The sequence below is a fragment of the Lepisma saccharinum genome, chromosome 28 (assembly GCF_977018435.1).
Source record: "Lepisma saccharinum chromosome 28, izLepSacc3.1, whole genome shotgun sequence".
NCBI classification, from domain to species: Eukaryota; Metazoa; Arthropoda; class Insecta; order Zygentoma; family Lepismatidae; genus Lepisma; species Lepisma saccharinum.
This window is the reverse complement of record NC_139256.1, coordinates 18,035,482-18,050,084: the sequence shown is the minus strand read 5'-3', so window position 1 is coordinate 18,050,084 and position 14,603 is coordinate 18,035,482. Positions and strand designations below refer to the sequence as shown.

At 39.3% G+C, this 14,603-nt stretch overlaps 1 protein-coding gene across 1 annotated transcript in view; it reads right to left on the bottom strand.

Annotated features, from left to right (window-relative positions):
- Positions 1 to 14,288, bottom strand: part of LOC145980830 (uncharacterized) — a 33,708-nt gene extending 19,420 nt beyond the window's left edge. The window contains exon 1 of the mRNA XM_083113918.1: positions 14,095 to 14,288. Within this exon, the coding sequence (XP_082970044.1) occupies positions 14,095 to 14,157 (63 nt within the window). The 5' untranslated portion in view covers positions 14,158 to 14,288. The remainder of the gene's footprint in view (positions 1 to 14,094) is intronic.
- Between the last annotated feature and the right edge of the window lie 315 nt (positions 14,289 to 14,603).

Here is a 14,603-nt window from a genome sequence, read left to right as displayed (position 1 = left end):
ACTTAGCCCCATGTGATTTTTTTGTTCCCAACAATCAAGAACAAGTTGCGTGGTCAGCGATTTTCATCCCGAAGAGGCTATCGAAGCATACGAAATGCATGTCTCGCAGGTACTAACTTCAGACTGGCATAACTGTTTCAACAATTAGTTCGATCACATGAAACAATGCATTGCTGTAAAGGGTGAATATTTTGAAAAACAATAAAAAATTGATGTACTTTCATTCTTCTTCTTTATGTCATTTTCCCGAAACTTTCAGTGCGGCCCTCGTATTTGTAGTTCGAAAATTATAAAATAGACTAACATTTTGACTTCAACATCAACCACTCAGCATATAGTTGTGGTTATAACATGGAAGTCAACAAATTTAGCAAATTTCGCACTTATTACAATACAAAAAATTAATTTCCATAGAAACCCATTGCCATTCCATTATGAGTTTTGCACACAAATAGTCAATTAATGTCTTCAAATCATATATTTTTAAAAAAGAAATTAAAAATTGTGTTTTTGAGATTTTCGAAAAAAAACATTTTTTTAAGTTTCTTAAAAATTAAAAAAATTAAATACCACAGTCAAGTAGTATTTCAAATTAAAGCTCATTAAAAGCAGAAGAGAATGACTCCAATTTGAGCTCTCTAGGTTGCTCTTTAATTTTGCCTTAGAATATGCTGTTAGGAAGGTAAAAGAAACTAAAGAAGGACTAAAATTAAATGGTGTGACTCAGTTGTTAGCATATGCAGATGATGTAGACTTACTGGGGGATGATGTGAATACAATTAAGAATAATGCTAAAATATTTTTCAAAACTGCTAAAGAGATAGGTTTGGAAGTTAACAAAGAGAAAACTAAATATATGCTTACAGGCCGAAACCAAGTGTTAGGTAATAATCAAAATCTAATTATTGATAACAACTCGTTTGAACCAGTTTCCAAATTCAAATACTTAGGAGTAATATTAACAAATGAAAATGATATTAAAGAGGAAATAAAAAGTAGACTTAATTCAGGAAATGCATGTTACTTCTCTCTTCATAAACTTTTGTCTTCTCGTTTAATATCTAAGAAACTAAAAGTTAAAATATACAAAACCGTAATTTTGCCTGTAGTATTATATGGATGTGAAACTTTGTCAATTACATTGAAAGAGGAACATAAATTGAGTGTATTTGAAAATAAGATCCTTAGGAAAATCTTTGGACCTGAAAGGGATGAGGAGACAGGTGAGTGGAGAAGGTTACATAATTTAGAACTACATAATTTGTATTCATGTCCAGACATTATTAGAATAATTAAATCAAGAAGACTTAGGTGGGCAGGCCATGTGACACGAATGGGAGAGGAAAGAGTAGTTTACAGGATTCTTGTTGGGAAACCTGATGGTAAGAGACCTGTAGGAAGGCCAAGACGAAGATGGAGGGACAACGTTGAGATGGACCTAAGGGAAATCGGTAGGGATGGAAAAGAGTATATAGAAGTTGCTCAAGATAGGAGGCCTGTGTTGCTGCAGCCATGAACCTTCAGGTTTAAGAAGGCTAGAGAGTTAGTTAGGTCAAATAGTTTTTGATCTACAGCTGTTTAAAGATTTCAAAATGTCATCAAATTTTGGGATTTTTGATTTTTTGAAAGTCAATAACTCAAAAACTAAGAGCCGAAAAAATCTGAAATTTGGCAGTTTTCGTCAACTTTACTGGTATTACCACTGCACTAAAAATTATTAATTTCGGAGATGTCAAGGTTCAGACCCCGGTTGATTTGGAATGGAATGACCCGAAACAAAAGTAGGGGACAGTGCCAGTGGCGCCAACTTAAATGAACCGGTGGGGCTCGAACCCACACAATAATTTGCCTGTTATATTTTTTTTTAGAAATAAAGTCTCTGCGATTAAGAAAAGTTTTCATTGTTATAGACTGAAATAATTCTCGTAAGTTTAATTACTAACTGTTTTCAAAATGTTACATATTTTTTATATAAGATTTTTCAGTGTCCTATATTATTTACACTATCCACGGTCATCACTATTACAATTCTAAGGGAGGTTAAATAAGGGCTTTTAAACAGGATGAGGCTTGATAGGCACTAAAAACTCGCAGAATAAGCAGTCAAATAAGAACAAAATACAAAATAGGTACTAATTGTTGTGTACATCGGAATACGACGCCAGGGGTCCCAGTTTCGATTCCTGGCCTAGGCATGGATGTTTGTGAGTGTTCATTCATCAATTTCATCATGTCATCACTCATGTTCATCTTCGCAAATTAGCAAAAAGTGGCACAAAAAGCGAAGTAAAATAAATTAAATCAAATCAAACTAAACGTGCTGAACATTTTTCACAATTTTCATGGATTAGGCACTGAAAAAGCTGTTATCTTCGAAAGAAGCACTTGTGACTAAAACAGTCACAAAAGAACACTATAACTACGTATGAAACATGAATACCACTCACTCAGTCACATAGTGGTTCTGGTAATTTACAATGCATTACAGAGAACAACGATAAATTGCGAGGGAAGCGGTCAAGGAAAGTTTTGGATCCAATTTTTTTGCAGGCTGTAATCAATATTGATTTAATAAGGCGCAAATGATTTCACGGGACGCCAAAGCATTCTCTCCTTTACAACGTTTGTGCCTTCCCGATGGTGTAGTGGTAACATCGTCGCCTTGTGATCAAGGAGTTCCATACCCGGTGGAGGCACACTTTAAACTGTAGGTCCAGTCCCGATTAGACTTACTGTGCATAAAGTGGACTTAAAACACCAACTCAATCAATTAATGAATGAATACCACTCAGAAATGTCACGAGACGGATTTTAAACATAAACGCGAACATTATCTGGCCAAGGAACAAGAAAAGGCATTTTATGAGAAATCGTTAGCCTATTATTGCATAAAATTTAAAACAAATCTTCGGGATCAGCACATAAATTTCCTAAACCCGTGCCAAAAAAGAGTGGATCCACGAGGACAACATTTCCAACATCCCCCTTGGCAATTAACGTGTTTATTTTGAATGTAATTGTAACCATAATTCTGAGAACTTGAAGTCATTTCGAAGTCAGCTGTTTCCATAGCGGAGATATCGCACGCGATTTAACGGGAGTTGGCGTCCGGGCGGCCGCCAAGCGTGCCGCCGTCAGGTGCACAAAGGGAAAAGAACGACCATTCACCAAACCACGGTTGCACGATAAAACGACATCAAATGACCACAGGGATTCAAGCTGGTTGATGGCATGGATTGCACTTTGTCTTTGTTCTCTAGTGTATATTGTAGATTTCAATGCCGGCGGTCATGTTGTATTCAGTACGGTGATAAGAAGTTCTCGATGTTTTAATTAATTTGTAAAAAAATATAGTGGACTGGATCTTGGGTTTCCCAAATCAATGCAACCTATTCTCGGTTACCTGTTTGGCAAATTGTTGCAGGAAGGAGGGGAGGAGTGACGCCGATAACCACACAAACATGTCTTCCACCTGCCCCTAGCCTGAACAAGATCAGTCTATAATTGACCATCCTAACCTACCCTCCCTGCCAGTCTAAAACGAAGAACTGTAAAGGTTTTTATTAGAAAACTGTGGCTACATGATGTTCTAGAATGTGTCCGAGTTTCATTCATAAGCTCTAAGAATATAAGTCTACACAGAATATAACTCTACATTGATGCATATAACATGATGCGTGGGTTCAGATTCCACAATGAAGATCCCCTCAATAGTATATTTTTACTTTGGAAATATACTACTAGACCAACAATACAAACAAAACCCTGCTTAACATGAGCTCATCCTACAGATACTGTAATACGAATAATTTTCATCAAAAATTCTTCTCAGACCAAGAAACAACGTACCAAAAATCCAGAAATGTCCAGGGCTGATATGTACATTGTTCTGGTTTTGTTATTTTGTTGTACACCGAAACATATCGACATGCAAAATCACCCGCAATACCGTAGGTACAGTGGTATCTATGATGAGTATTACCATGCAAATTATCCATGACTATTTTTATTAATTCTTACATCCTATGTATGCTGGTGCAGAAGTTGTCAACAGCTTGTTTTGAGTATTCTTTTAATTCTTGAAGATCTTATTGGGTCAAGTAAAGTGCACGAACATGGTGATGGACAAATTTGCATGGTAATACTCATGGATCCCACTGTACGAAACATTGAAAATACCGAAAGTATGGTTTATGGATTGATTCAGTGTTTATGTCCACTTTTTGCAGAGAAAAGCAAATCAAGACTGGACCTACAGTTTCAAGGGGGACCCGAATCAGTGAACAATGTGCCTCCAGCAGGTACCGAACCCAGAACCACTTGATTACAAAGCTACGACGTTACCACTACCGAAGATGTGGATATAACAAGCCGACCGTCATGGTGGAGTGGTTACACAGCGCGCTAGGGTACCAGGGGTCCCGGGTTCGAATCCTGGCCTGGGCACGGGTGTTCTTTGTGAGCGTCCCTCCATCAATTTCCTCATCATCTCTGATTTCCATCGCCGCAAACCTCTCCATCTTGCACCGCAACAGACAAAAATATTTGTAATTACATGGACATTTACTGCAATATCACATTGCTTATCGGTTTCGGATTCCGCGGTAAACTCTAGGTCAGGGTCCGATATCACTGCAGATTGGTGGGGGGGAAGGAGCAGACACACACACACACACAATATATTATATGGACTGTACTTCATTCAAAATTCGATTGCAAATTGAAGATTTTAATTTTTCTACTAATGCAATGAACGGTGATTTGTGGGGCAAAAATTAAGAGACATTAAGAAGATAATAGTTTCCTCATAAAATTAACATTTAAATGCCATTACATTTGTTATTTATAAATGTATATACTTTGCGTTAGCTGACGAAAGGTAATGAGAAATGTAGAAGAATTGACAAGCCGGACTAATTTCTGTGTTCTGGGTTGTAGTGGCCTCAGTGTCCTTAGATTGATTGATTGATTTGGTGTTTTAAATCCACGTTATGCACTGTAAGGCTAATCGGGACTGGACCTACAGGTTAAAGTAGAATCCGAACCACTATGTTCCTCCACCGGGTATCGAACCCGGGACCCCTTGATTACAAGGCGACGACGCTACCACTGCACCATCAGGGAGGCCCCAGTGTCCTTAGAGATGAAGCTCTTTGTTGTTCGTTCTTTTTGTGCGTTTTCGATATTGTTCCAGTAAAGTTTATTCAACTTCAAAAATAATTGTTTACCTTTGTTGTTTGAACAAAGACTCTCCCCCCGGAAAAGTTTGGTGGGGGAAAGACTCTCCCCTGTCCCCCCCGGGATATCGCACCCTGCTCTAGGTCCAGTCGTGATTAGTCTATCTTAGCATAAGGTGCACTAGAAATTGGCTAAAGAATAAATCGAAAATGTTGTGCTTGACCTTCGAATTATTAAGTAAACATTGCCAGCAGCAAGACGGAGTATGTTTGGTTGTAGAAATTCGTTACGGGCCACAACATCTTCCGGAAACGAATTTAATTGAATTGAGATTTTAAGTCCACTTTACGCACAGATATACCAATCGGGACTGGACCTCCACTCTGCAATGTGTCTCCACAGGGTAACGAACCCGGGATTTTCTTGATTACAGGCAAGGCAACGACGTTACCACTGCGCCATCGGGAGGCCCTCTTTCGGGAATGAGTTGGTATACTGTCTAAGAGACATGCTATGTGGGGTTTTCCTTTAGATTGAGGAAACAAAATATGGTTCTCTCTCTCTCTCTCGTTCTTCCCCCCCTAGCTAGACACACCAGTGGCGTAGCGCAGTTTTCTGTACCCCGCGCAAGTAAAATATGAGGCCGCTTATTGAAAAGAAATTTACGAGAATATTATAACTAGAGACCGGATGTTTAGGCACTAAAAACATATAAAATAGGCAGGCAAATAAGCACTTATAATTTTCAAAATAGGCAGTAAAATAGGCATTAAAATACAAATAGGCAATAAAAAAGGCAATGAAATTTAACTCAAAGTAATGAAGATAGACATACAAAAAGAAATAGGTGTTTAAATGATATAGAAACATACATTCTTTATAGTTGCTTAAAATAAACTAGGAGCTCATCATTAGAGACAGCAGTCCAATATTGTACTTAATAAATCACTGCAAACAGGAGTCACGTCAGCCCAAAATTTTCCATTGTATAATGGCTACACACAATAGTCTGACAAAAGAAATTGTTGGCTACTTCCAACCAGTACGCAAATTATTTAAATATACACTTTATCACTGCACACGGGGTTATTTCAGTTAAAAAAATTACACTATATATTCCACACAGCAGTTCGAACTAAGAAACTGTTTAAATGCATTTCAAGTTTGTACTGTACGGTTTGGCAGTCTCTGAATAAGAAACACTAATTGTGGTTGCACATCACAACAAGGTATTTCTTCAGGTGATCAACCGACAAGTTATGTCTGCAATCAGACAACACATTTTTTAGAATTGAAAGAGATCTTTCGACCTCCACAGATGTTACCGGAGCATACTTAAAGCACGCGAGAACATGTGGATCTAACTCAGTTTGTATATTTTCACCTTTCAGAACTTGTTGAATTGCCCTTAATTTGTCCAAGTCCTTATTAGCTGCAATAACTCGCTAACTGTTATTTTTAAATTTCTTGGAAGCATCGGAAACTAATACTGGAACAGGAAATTGTATGCACAGAGTTCAGTCTGTCCCAATGTTAAAGAAAATGCCTAAAATAGGCAATATCTGGCATTTATGAAATAATATAGGCAATATCGTATGAAATAGGCAAAATAGGCAAAGTTAAATTGCCTTTAAATGAAGCTAATCCCTCCCCCCTGGCCTTCGCAACATTCGTTTTCATCATATCTCTAACAGGAAAGAATAGGCATTTTGCCTAACATCCGGTCTCTAATTATAACGTATACACCATTGAGGACGTCAGAGAATGACGGAAGATCGTAAAATAGTTAGGTAGTCCCGCCTCCTGCACAAGAAATTAACTTTTACCCTAATACTCTGCCTTCCCATTTTCTTACATATCTGCGTTAAATTTTCTGGAAACTACATCTGTATGGTCTGAATCTTTGATTTAAAAAAAAAAAACTGAAAGAAATTGGAAAGATTTCCTTTTAGTTGGAGGGGGGAGGAGGCTTTAAGCTAACAAATATTTTGTACATGATCCTTTGTATTTTCTAATTGACATCTTTCTTAAAAAATAGATTATATATAATACATACAAATATTAAAAAAACAATGGAGGAATTTCATTAATGGATAGTAAGACGCTCCACTTTTAAACTTTGAGGTGGGTGCGCCTACAGCCCCACAAGTCATCCCCTGGCTGCGCCAGGCCAATATTCAACGGAAGTTTCGCGCACATTCGCCTTCTAATACTGATAGTAACAATCTGTGTAAGCAAACTCATTTCATATTTTGGGGTTGAATTAAACTTCTAGGTTGTCGGTGTTAACCTAGCATCACAAGGTCGATTGGAATCTACTAGAAAGAAATAGCGCGGACTCCAGTCTTGAAAGACAGATAATAATAGAAAGGCTATAGGACTCTATTCACTGAAAATTCGTCATTCAATGAACGGTCGATCGGAAGGACTTGACCCCCAAACATTTTTGGCACACGGACAGTGTTTACTTTTAATGTTAGTGGACCTCGATATTATTAATCGCAATTTTAAGGATGCCATTTCTTTTTGCTACACCACCTAGCATATATTTTCGTTGAAGCAAGACCTGTTTATTAACAGATCATCAGTGCGAGAGCGCTATTCCCCAGTTAAGAAAATTTTCATAAAACATCCCCTCCATCAAGGATAATTTGCATAAACATCCCCTACTTACTTAATTTCCTCCATGGTGATCCATACAAGCATGGCACTACGAGCACAAATTCGTAACACACAGGAGGAAATATGTTAATTCAGAAGGGACCCATATGTGAAGTTGCCCTGGCCCCTCTGACTGCCTGCTTATTTTCACATCGTCGTATTATATGTTACTGGGAACCAGATTTCTGTTTCGTAAATCGTTTATATATATATATATATATATATATATATATATATATATAGAGAGAGAGAGAGAGAGAGAGAGAGAACATTGCGGGGCCCCTACATCTCGGAGCCTCCCCGCGCTGCGGTGGTTGCGGGGACGACCCATACGCCACTGACACACACACACACACGCACAGACACATATCGTTGGCTGGGTGGCCGAGAGCGACTTCTGATTTCGCCACCGAAGTTCCTGGGTTCGTGTCTTGGTAGGCACATTGCTGTTCTATTCGTCAATCTCATCATTCATACTACTCATCGTCGCGATTAGCTAAAAGTGGAATAAAGCCGGACGCTAAATAACAAAGAATACAAAATACACACTATGTCACTATGGATAACGGGACAAACACAATGATACATCCATGGCTCTCTCTGCCCCTGAAATTTTATGTAGACCTAATCCCAGAAATTCAGCATTTAGTTTCACTTATATATATATATATTGTGGAACGATTCAAGGGAGACTCTGTAAAAAGGGTAAAATCTCTCGCCAGACATCAGTGCTCGGTCAAGCGACAATTTACAAACACAAGGTAACATTCCACAAATAGCGGAAACACATGACGTCAGGAGACACGGCATTCTTCGATACTACCGGGTTCAAGCCCGCCATCGGCTGGCAAATACGGAAGTGCTGTCCAAGCAGCTAGGAAGTATTTGCTAGCAGCTTAAAAGACCTAAGCACCAGAATTCGAGGCTCAGTCAAGGCTCAGAATTCAAGGACCTCCAGAAGGATACCAACTACCAGGCGAAGACCTCGACACCTTTCAGATCTCAGCCCGGCTCGGGAAACCGAGACGAAGCTTTCGCCTAAAGACAACCGCAGTACATTACAGCGTCATCACTTCAGTTCGCTCTGCAGTGTTGCCAAGCAAGTAAACATGGCTGCGACACTGTCCGTGTGCACCACAGAAGAAAAGCGTTCTGTAATCCGTTTTTTGTGGTCTGAAGGTGTACCAGAAGCTGAAATCCATAGAAGACTTTCAGCACAATACGGTGACAATGTTTTACCGCTGCGAAATGTTTACCAGTGGATTGAAAAGTTCAAAATCGGTCGAACAAGTGTGAAGGACGAGGAAAGAGCAGGTCGTCCAGCTACATCCACTACTGATGACAACATTGAGCAAGTCCGTGAGCTGGTTCTGAATAACCGACGAGTGACTGTTGATGAAATGGCAAACCATATGTACGTTAGTCATGGTTCTGCATATGAAATTATCGATAACAGGCTCAACTTTCATAAAGTCTGTGTGAGATGGGTCCCTAAAGAACTCACTGACGAGAACAAGCGAAATCGTGTGAGAATCTGTCAGCAATTATTGGACAGATATGCTAACGAAGGTGAAGCCTTTTTGAAACGAATCATCACTGGAGATGAAACATGGATCCATCGAACCTGAGAGCAAACGCCAGGGCATGGAATGGAAACACCCTGAATCTCCAGAAAAAAAAAGTCACGCGTCAACACTCTGCGGGGAAAGTGATGCTCACACTTTTTTGGGACTCAGAAGGGGTAATTATGAAACATTATGTGGAAAAGGGGACAACAATAAACAGTGAACGATACAGTGATATGCTTTCGAACAAGTTGAAGCCTGCAATTCGAAGCAAACGACGAGGTCGATTGCCAGAAGGCATTATTTTGTTGCATGACAACGCGCGTCCCCATACCGCCGCCAACACCGCTCAAACTCTTCAGAATCTTGGCTTCGAGTTGTTAGAGCATCCTGCATACAGTCCCGATCTCGCCCCGTCGGATTACCATCTGTTCGGTCCACTTAAAGATGCTTTAAGAGGCCGTCGATTCGACACATATGAACAGGTGAAGGAAGCGGTGCATACGTGGCTTGCTGCTCAACTGAAAACCTTTTCTTCTCAGGGTATCGGAAAGCTTGTGGAACTTTGGACCAAGTGTATTGAAGTGCAGGGGGACTATGTTGGAAAGTGATATCATTGGAAGTTTTCTATTGTTGCTGTGAAAAATAAAAAAAAGATTGCATTTACTTTTTGACTGGCCTAATTTATTTACGAAACAGAAATCTGGTTCCCAGTAACATATCATACGACGATGTGAAAATAAGCAGGCAGTCAGAGGGGCCAAGGCAACTACGCATATGGGTCCCTTTTGAATTAACTTTGGCTGCGTAACACGTTTGGCTTGCTACTCAGTCACGAAGGCTGATTACAGATTCTTATTGCATTAGTTGTTCATGCACATAGATGCTCCATCATAGAAGCACAAAAAAATATGTAAGCTCGATGAAGACATATACTAGAACCTGTAGACGAGAGTCCCCGATGGCGTAAAGGTAAAGTTGTCACAAGGTAATCAAGGAGTCGGTGACCTGCCCAGGATTTTTGAAACGGACTGGTTATGTATACTTTTCTTGGTAGTCAACCCTCATTTTGTCACATTTTCCTACTTTCGACTTTCTATTTTTAGGAATACGGGGCCAATGGGTGGGGGGTATAACACCCACCAACCCCCCTTGGCACGCCACTGCAAGGAGTCCTGAATTCGATCCACGGTGGAGCCACATCTCATATCCCAATCACATTAACTCTCAATATAATCGTTAGGTCTACTTCAGATTTGCCCATTTGAGCATAAATAACATAGTTTTAAGGGTAAACTCTGACAAAGACGTACGAAATCGAAAATGTGTGCTTAGGTCAGGGTCCTCAGAGATTCCTACGAATGTTGGTTTGGTTTGGTCACGGAGTGCGTTAAGTGGTCGACTTTCTGAAGTATTCGGTTCGACTCTCGGCCTTGCCATGGGTGTTCTGTTATCAATTTAATCTAATCGTCCGTTCTCATCGTCGCGATTATGCAAAATTTGCAGAATAACAACGTAAATTAACAAAAATTCAAATATAAATATCTCTGGTTAATACAATGGGGTGATATGCCAATGATTCGGGTTCTAGTGTTCGTGGCCCCAAGTTTTTTTGCTCAATTTGTTGATTTGCGAAAAAATCCTTAGAAATTAAGAATGAAGTTAGCGTTACTCTTTATTTTCCACATTTACATAAATAATATGAACATGAATGTCATCGTATAAATAAGTCCTTACAGGACAACATAATATTGCATGTCGGAATTTCAACGGAAGTGTCCTTTTAAAGAATGGTTTTCTGTTATCCAGGTATTAACATTAGTTGAATTTCTTGGATATTAACTGAATATTTGGTACGGACATAACACTCATGTCAGCTGCAAATGGCTCATTTCTTTCTTGCAGCAAACTTGTTTGTAGTTCCAGGAGCATTATGCGCCAAGGCCAATATCTTGCTTACCTGAAAACAGAGGCCTTGACTTTAACTCGATGTTCTTTTTGGAACACCTATGTACGAAGGGAAGTCAGTAAATAGCTCACAATCTCATGTAGGATAGATGAAAATGGTAGTGAGTAGTTTCTAAAAGTGTTATTAGGTGGCAGCACCATCCAGACTTATGATATTTACTTAGCAGTCGCTAGGTAGCAGACGCACGCGTGGGCAGCTCAGTTTAAAAATTGCAACAGTACTCGAGGACTGTACGTGGAGATGGCGCGGGTGGAGGAGATGATTCGAGCTGACAGCATTGCAACTGAAATAGGGTGTTCTCGTGGTTTAGCCTACGGCATAATGCTTGATTATTTGAATTTTCAAAAAGTGTGCGCACGGTGGCGGCAAACGTTTCGCGGTTGATGATGATGTTGAACGTGAGGTGCGACTGTTGCTGAGACAGCAGCCCAAAGACTTTTATGCAGTAGGTTTTTGGGGACTGAGTGTACTGATTGAGAGTGTCTTGTGTTGTGTGGTAGTCGTCCGTATTAACTGGAAATCGAAGGGTTACTAGGATACTAGGATGATACATTGTGAAAATAGAGGGGCAAAAGAGAGAAACGGAAAGTGAAACTGTGCTTTTAGAATTTAAAAATGTTGAAGGAAGAGACGAGGATTGCTTGAAGGATTTTTGTCACAATGTGTAGCATCTTTTAAACCAGGGGTTCTCAACCTGGGGGGAAGGGGGGAAGAATTTCAGGGGAGGCACTAATGAATGAAATGAAAGCAATGAAAAATATATACATGAAAAAGTTGTGGCAAACACAAACCCCTTGTGTAGGTCTCAGAAAAGAAACGTCTCCAAATAGTTCTCGGTCACGCATTAATTGTGTTCTTAAGAAATAAAACCAAATGATATAGCATGAAATTTTAACTGCAGTGAGGGCAGAATGCTTTGTAATGTAGGTCTATTAAGCACTTTTATTAATTAATGAAAATGTTCTATCAACAAAACAAGTATTAGTATTTTTTAATATCTGTAATAATAAAAGTATTGTAAAATATTCTTTCAGTTAGATTTATTAACCCTAACAGCACAGTTTTGTACATCAATCATTACGCCTAGAGGGACGAGGCGTGGACGCAGGCCCAAAAGGGTTGAGAACCCCTGTTTCAAACAAATCTCTTACTGTTTGCTGTTTATAAATGATTTTGAGGAAATATTTACCCACCCGTAAAAAGTTGCCTGCAAGAACTTCCTTTTTTTTTTAACATATTGCGCCGGTCTCCGTGGCGAAGTGGTTAGCATAGAGCGCTACGACTCCGGAGAATATGAATTCGAATCCCGGCCTGGGCATGAACGTTCTTTGTGAGTGTTCCTTCATCATATGATCAGTCATCCTCATCTTCGCATACACGTCACTTTTGACTAATCGCGACGATGGAACTGGTGAAGAGACACTCACAAAGAACACCCATGCGGGATTCGAACTCGGGAGTACTGGCATCATAGTAGCACGTTGTGCTAACCACTCAGCCACGGAGGTCGGTGCAAATTCAAACAAGTAAGAGAGAGAGAGAGAGAGAGAGAGAGAGAGAGAGAGAGAGAGAGAGAGAGAGAGAGAGAAGAAGAGATATAGAATGAGGCCGAGAAAAAGGATGGAATAAAATGGGATAATGATGGAGGTGAAAAAAAATATAAATTGAAGTAAACAAGAATGAACTAGTTATTAAGCAAGACGACGGGGACAATAAAACGGAAGAAAATGCTCACAGGTAGGGATGTGACGAAGCTGAAAATTTACCGATGCCGATGTACTCACCGATAATTTTTGGAACCGATACCTATGCCGATATTTAACTGATTCCGATACATAAGATTATTAAACAGAAATGGGATGTTATTTTCTGCATGACCAAAATAAATTTCGTATGTACATTTCTATTGCATATCATATGTATATACATATTGAACCTAGAGATTTAACATTAGTACACAAGCATTTCTTTGAAATGCAAAATGCATTCCTGTTCTGCCAGATTCAACTTCAGAAATACGAGATTTGGAAGCACTTCAGGAAGTAACCTACTTCTTCTCTTATCGCAAATCTGTTCAGCAACACTGAACACTCAATCACTGAATACTGATGCAGCAGGTATGCCCAAGTATTTTCTCAGCACTTGCTTCAGGTTTGAATACTCATTTTTGAATTTCCAATACAACAGCAGATCCTGGTTCAGAAATATACTGTTTTATTACCGATTTATAGTTAGGTTGATCCTCTGAATGAGAGTTTCCAATAATTTTATTACAAAAACTCTACAATAATGACGAATCATAACCAAATTTTCATTAAATCTTACAAAACTAGAATATAAAACTTATTAGAAGGTAAAACTCTAGTATAATCTGTACCGGTTTAAATATCGGATTCTTCCCGATTCCGATACCGATGCCGATATGTCAATTTCTGCCGATTTTCATACATCTGTAATCGGCTTCGACACATCCCTACTCACAGGTGACAGAAGATATAGGAAAAGAAAGACAGAAAGCGGAAACATCAAAGATAACGGAAGGACTCTATATCTCCCCATCTTGTAAAGTTACATAGAACGAGAATCCTAAAGAACGTAAACGCATACCTGTACGTTTAACAACCAAAAGCCTAGGTACAATAATACATGGACAATAATTGAAACTTGTGCGTTCTGTAGACTTATAAAATAATAACAGTGCAGTAGAAGAAAATTTCTTACCAAAAGACATAGCCAACAAATGAATTGCAGCCTCGTAAACGTCATCTTCGGCACCCTCCACATGAGAACGTAGCTTGGGACTGGTGCCTGTAACACAATAGATAGCCGCCTCTTGCCTTCGGATTTTATAGGAGAGTCGATTCAAGGACACGGGGATCAAGTGATGCTGATACGCCAACATATCAAGCGGACATCGTTATACTCTACAAAAGCCAAATACAGGTAGCAATCATCTGTATCGCCAACTTATATTACTATGACGTCCGTCCATAGACGTTTTCCTCTGGGGAAGCAATATGATTTAATGGGATCATTTATGTAATGTTCTGGGTTGTTTGCGATTGAAGCCTACGTACCGGAAGATGTCAATTACTTCTTCCTGTATCTTACGTCGTTTCATGGCTACAGTATCGGACTGAAGAGTCAGGTGTCTATACTGAAATTAATAAAATAATAGGAAAGGTCCACAGGTTTGGAGTTAGTGAAACTTTGAAACAGGTTTAGGTTTA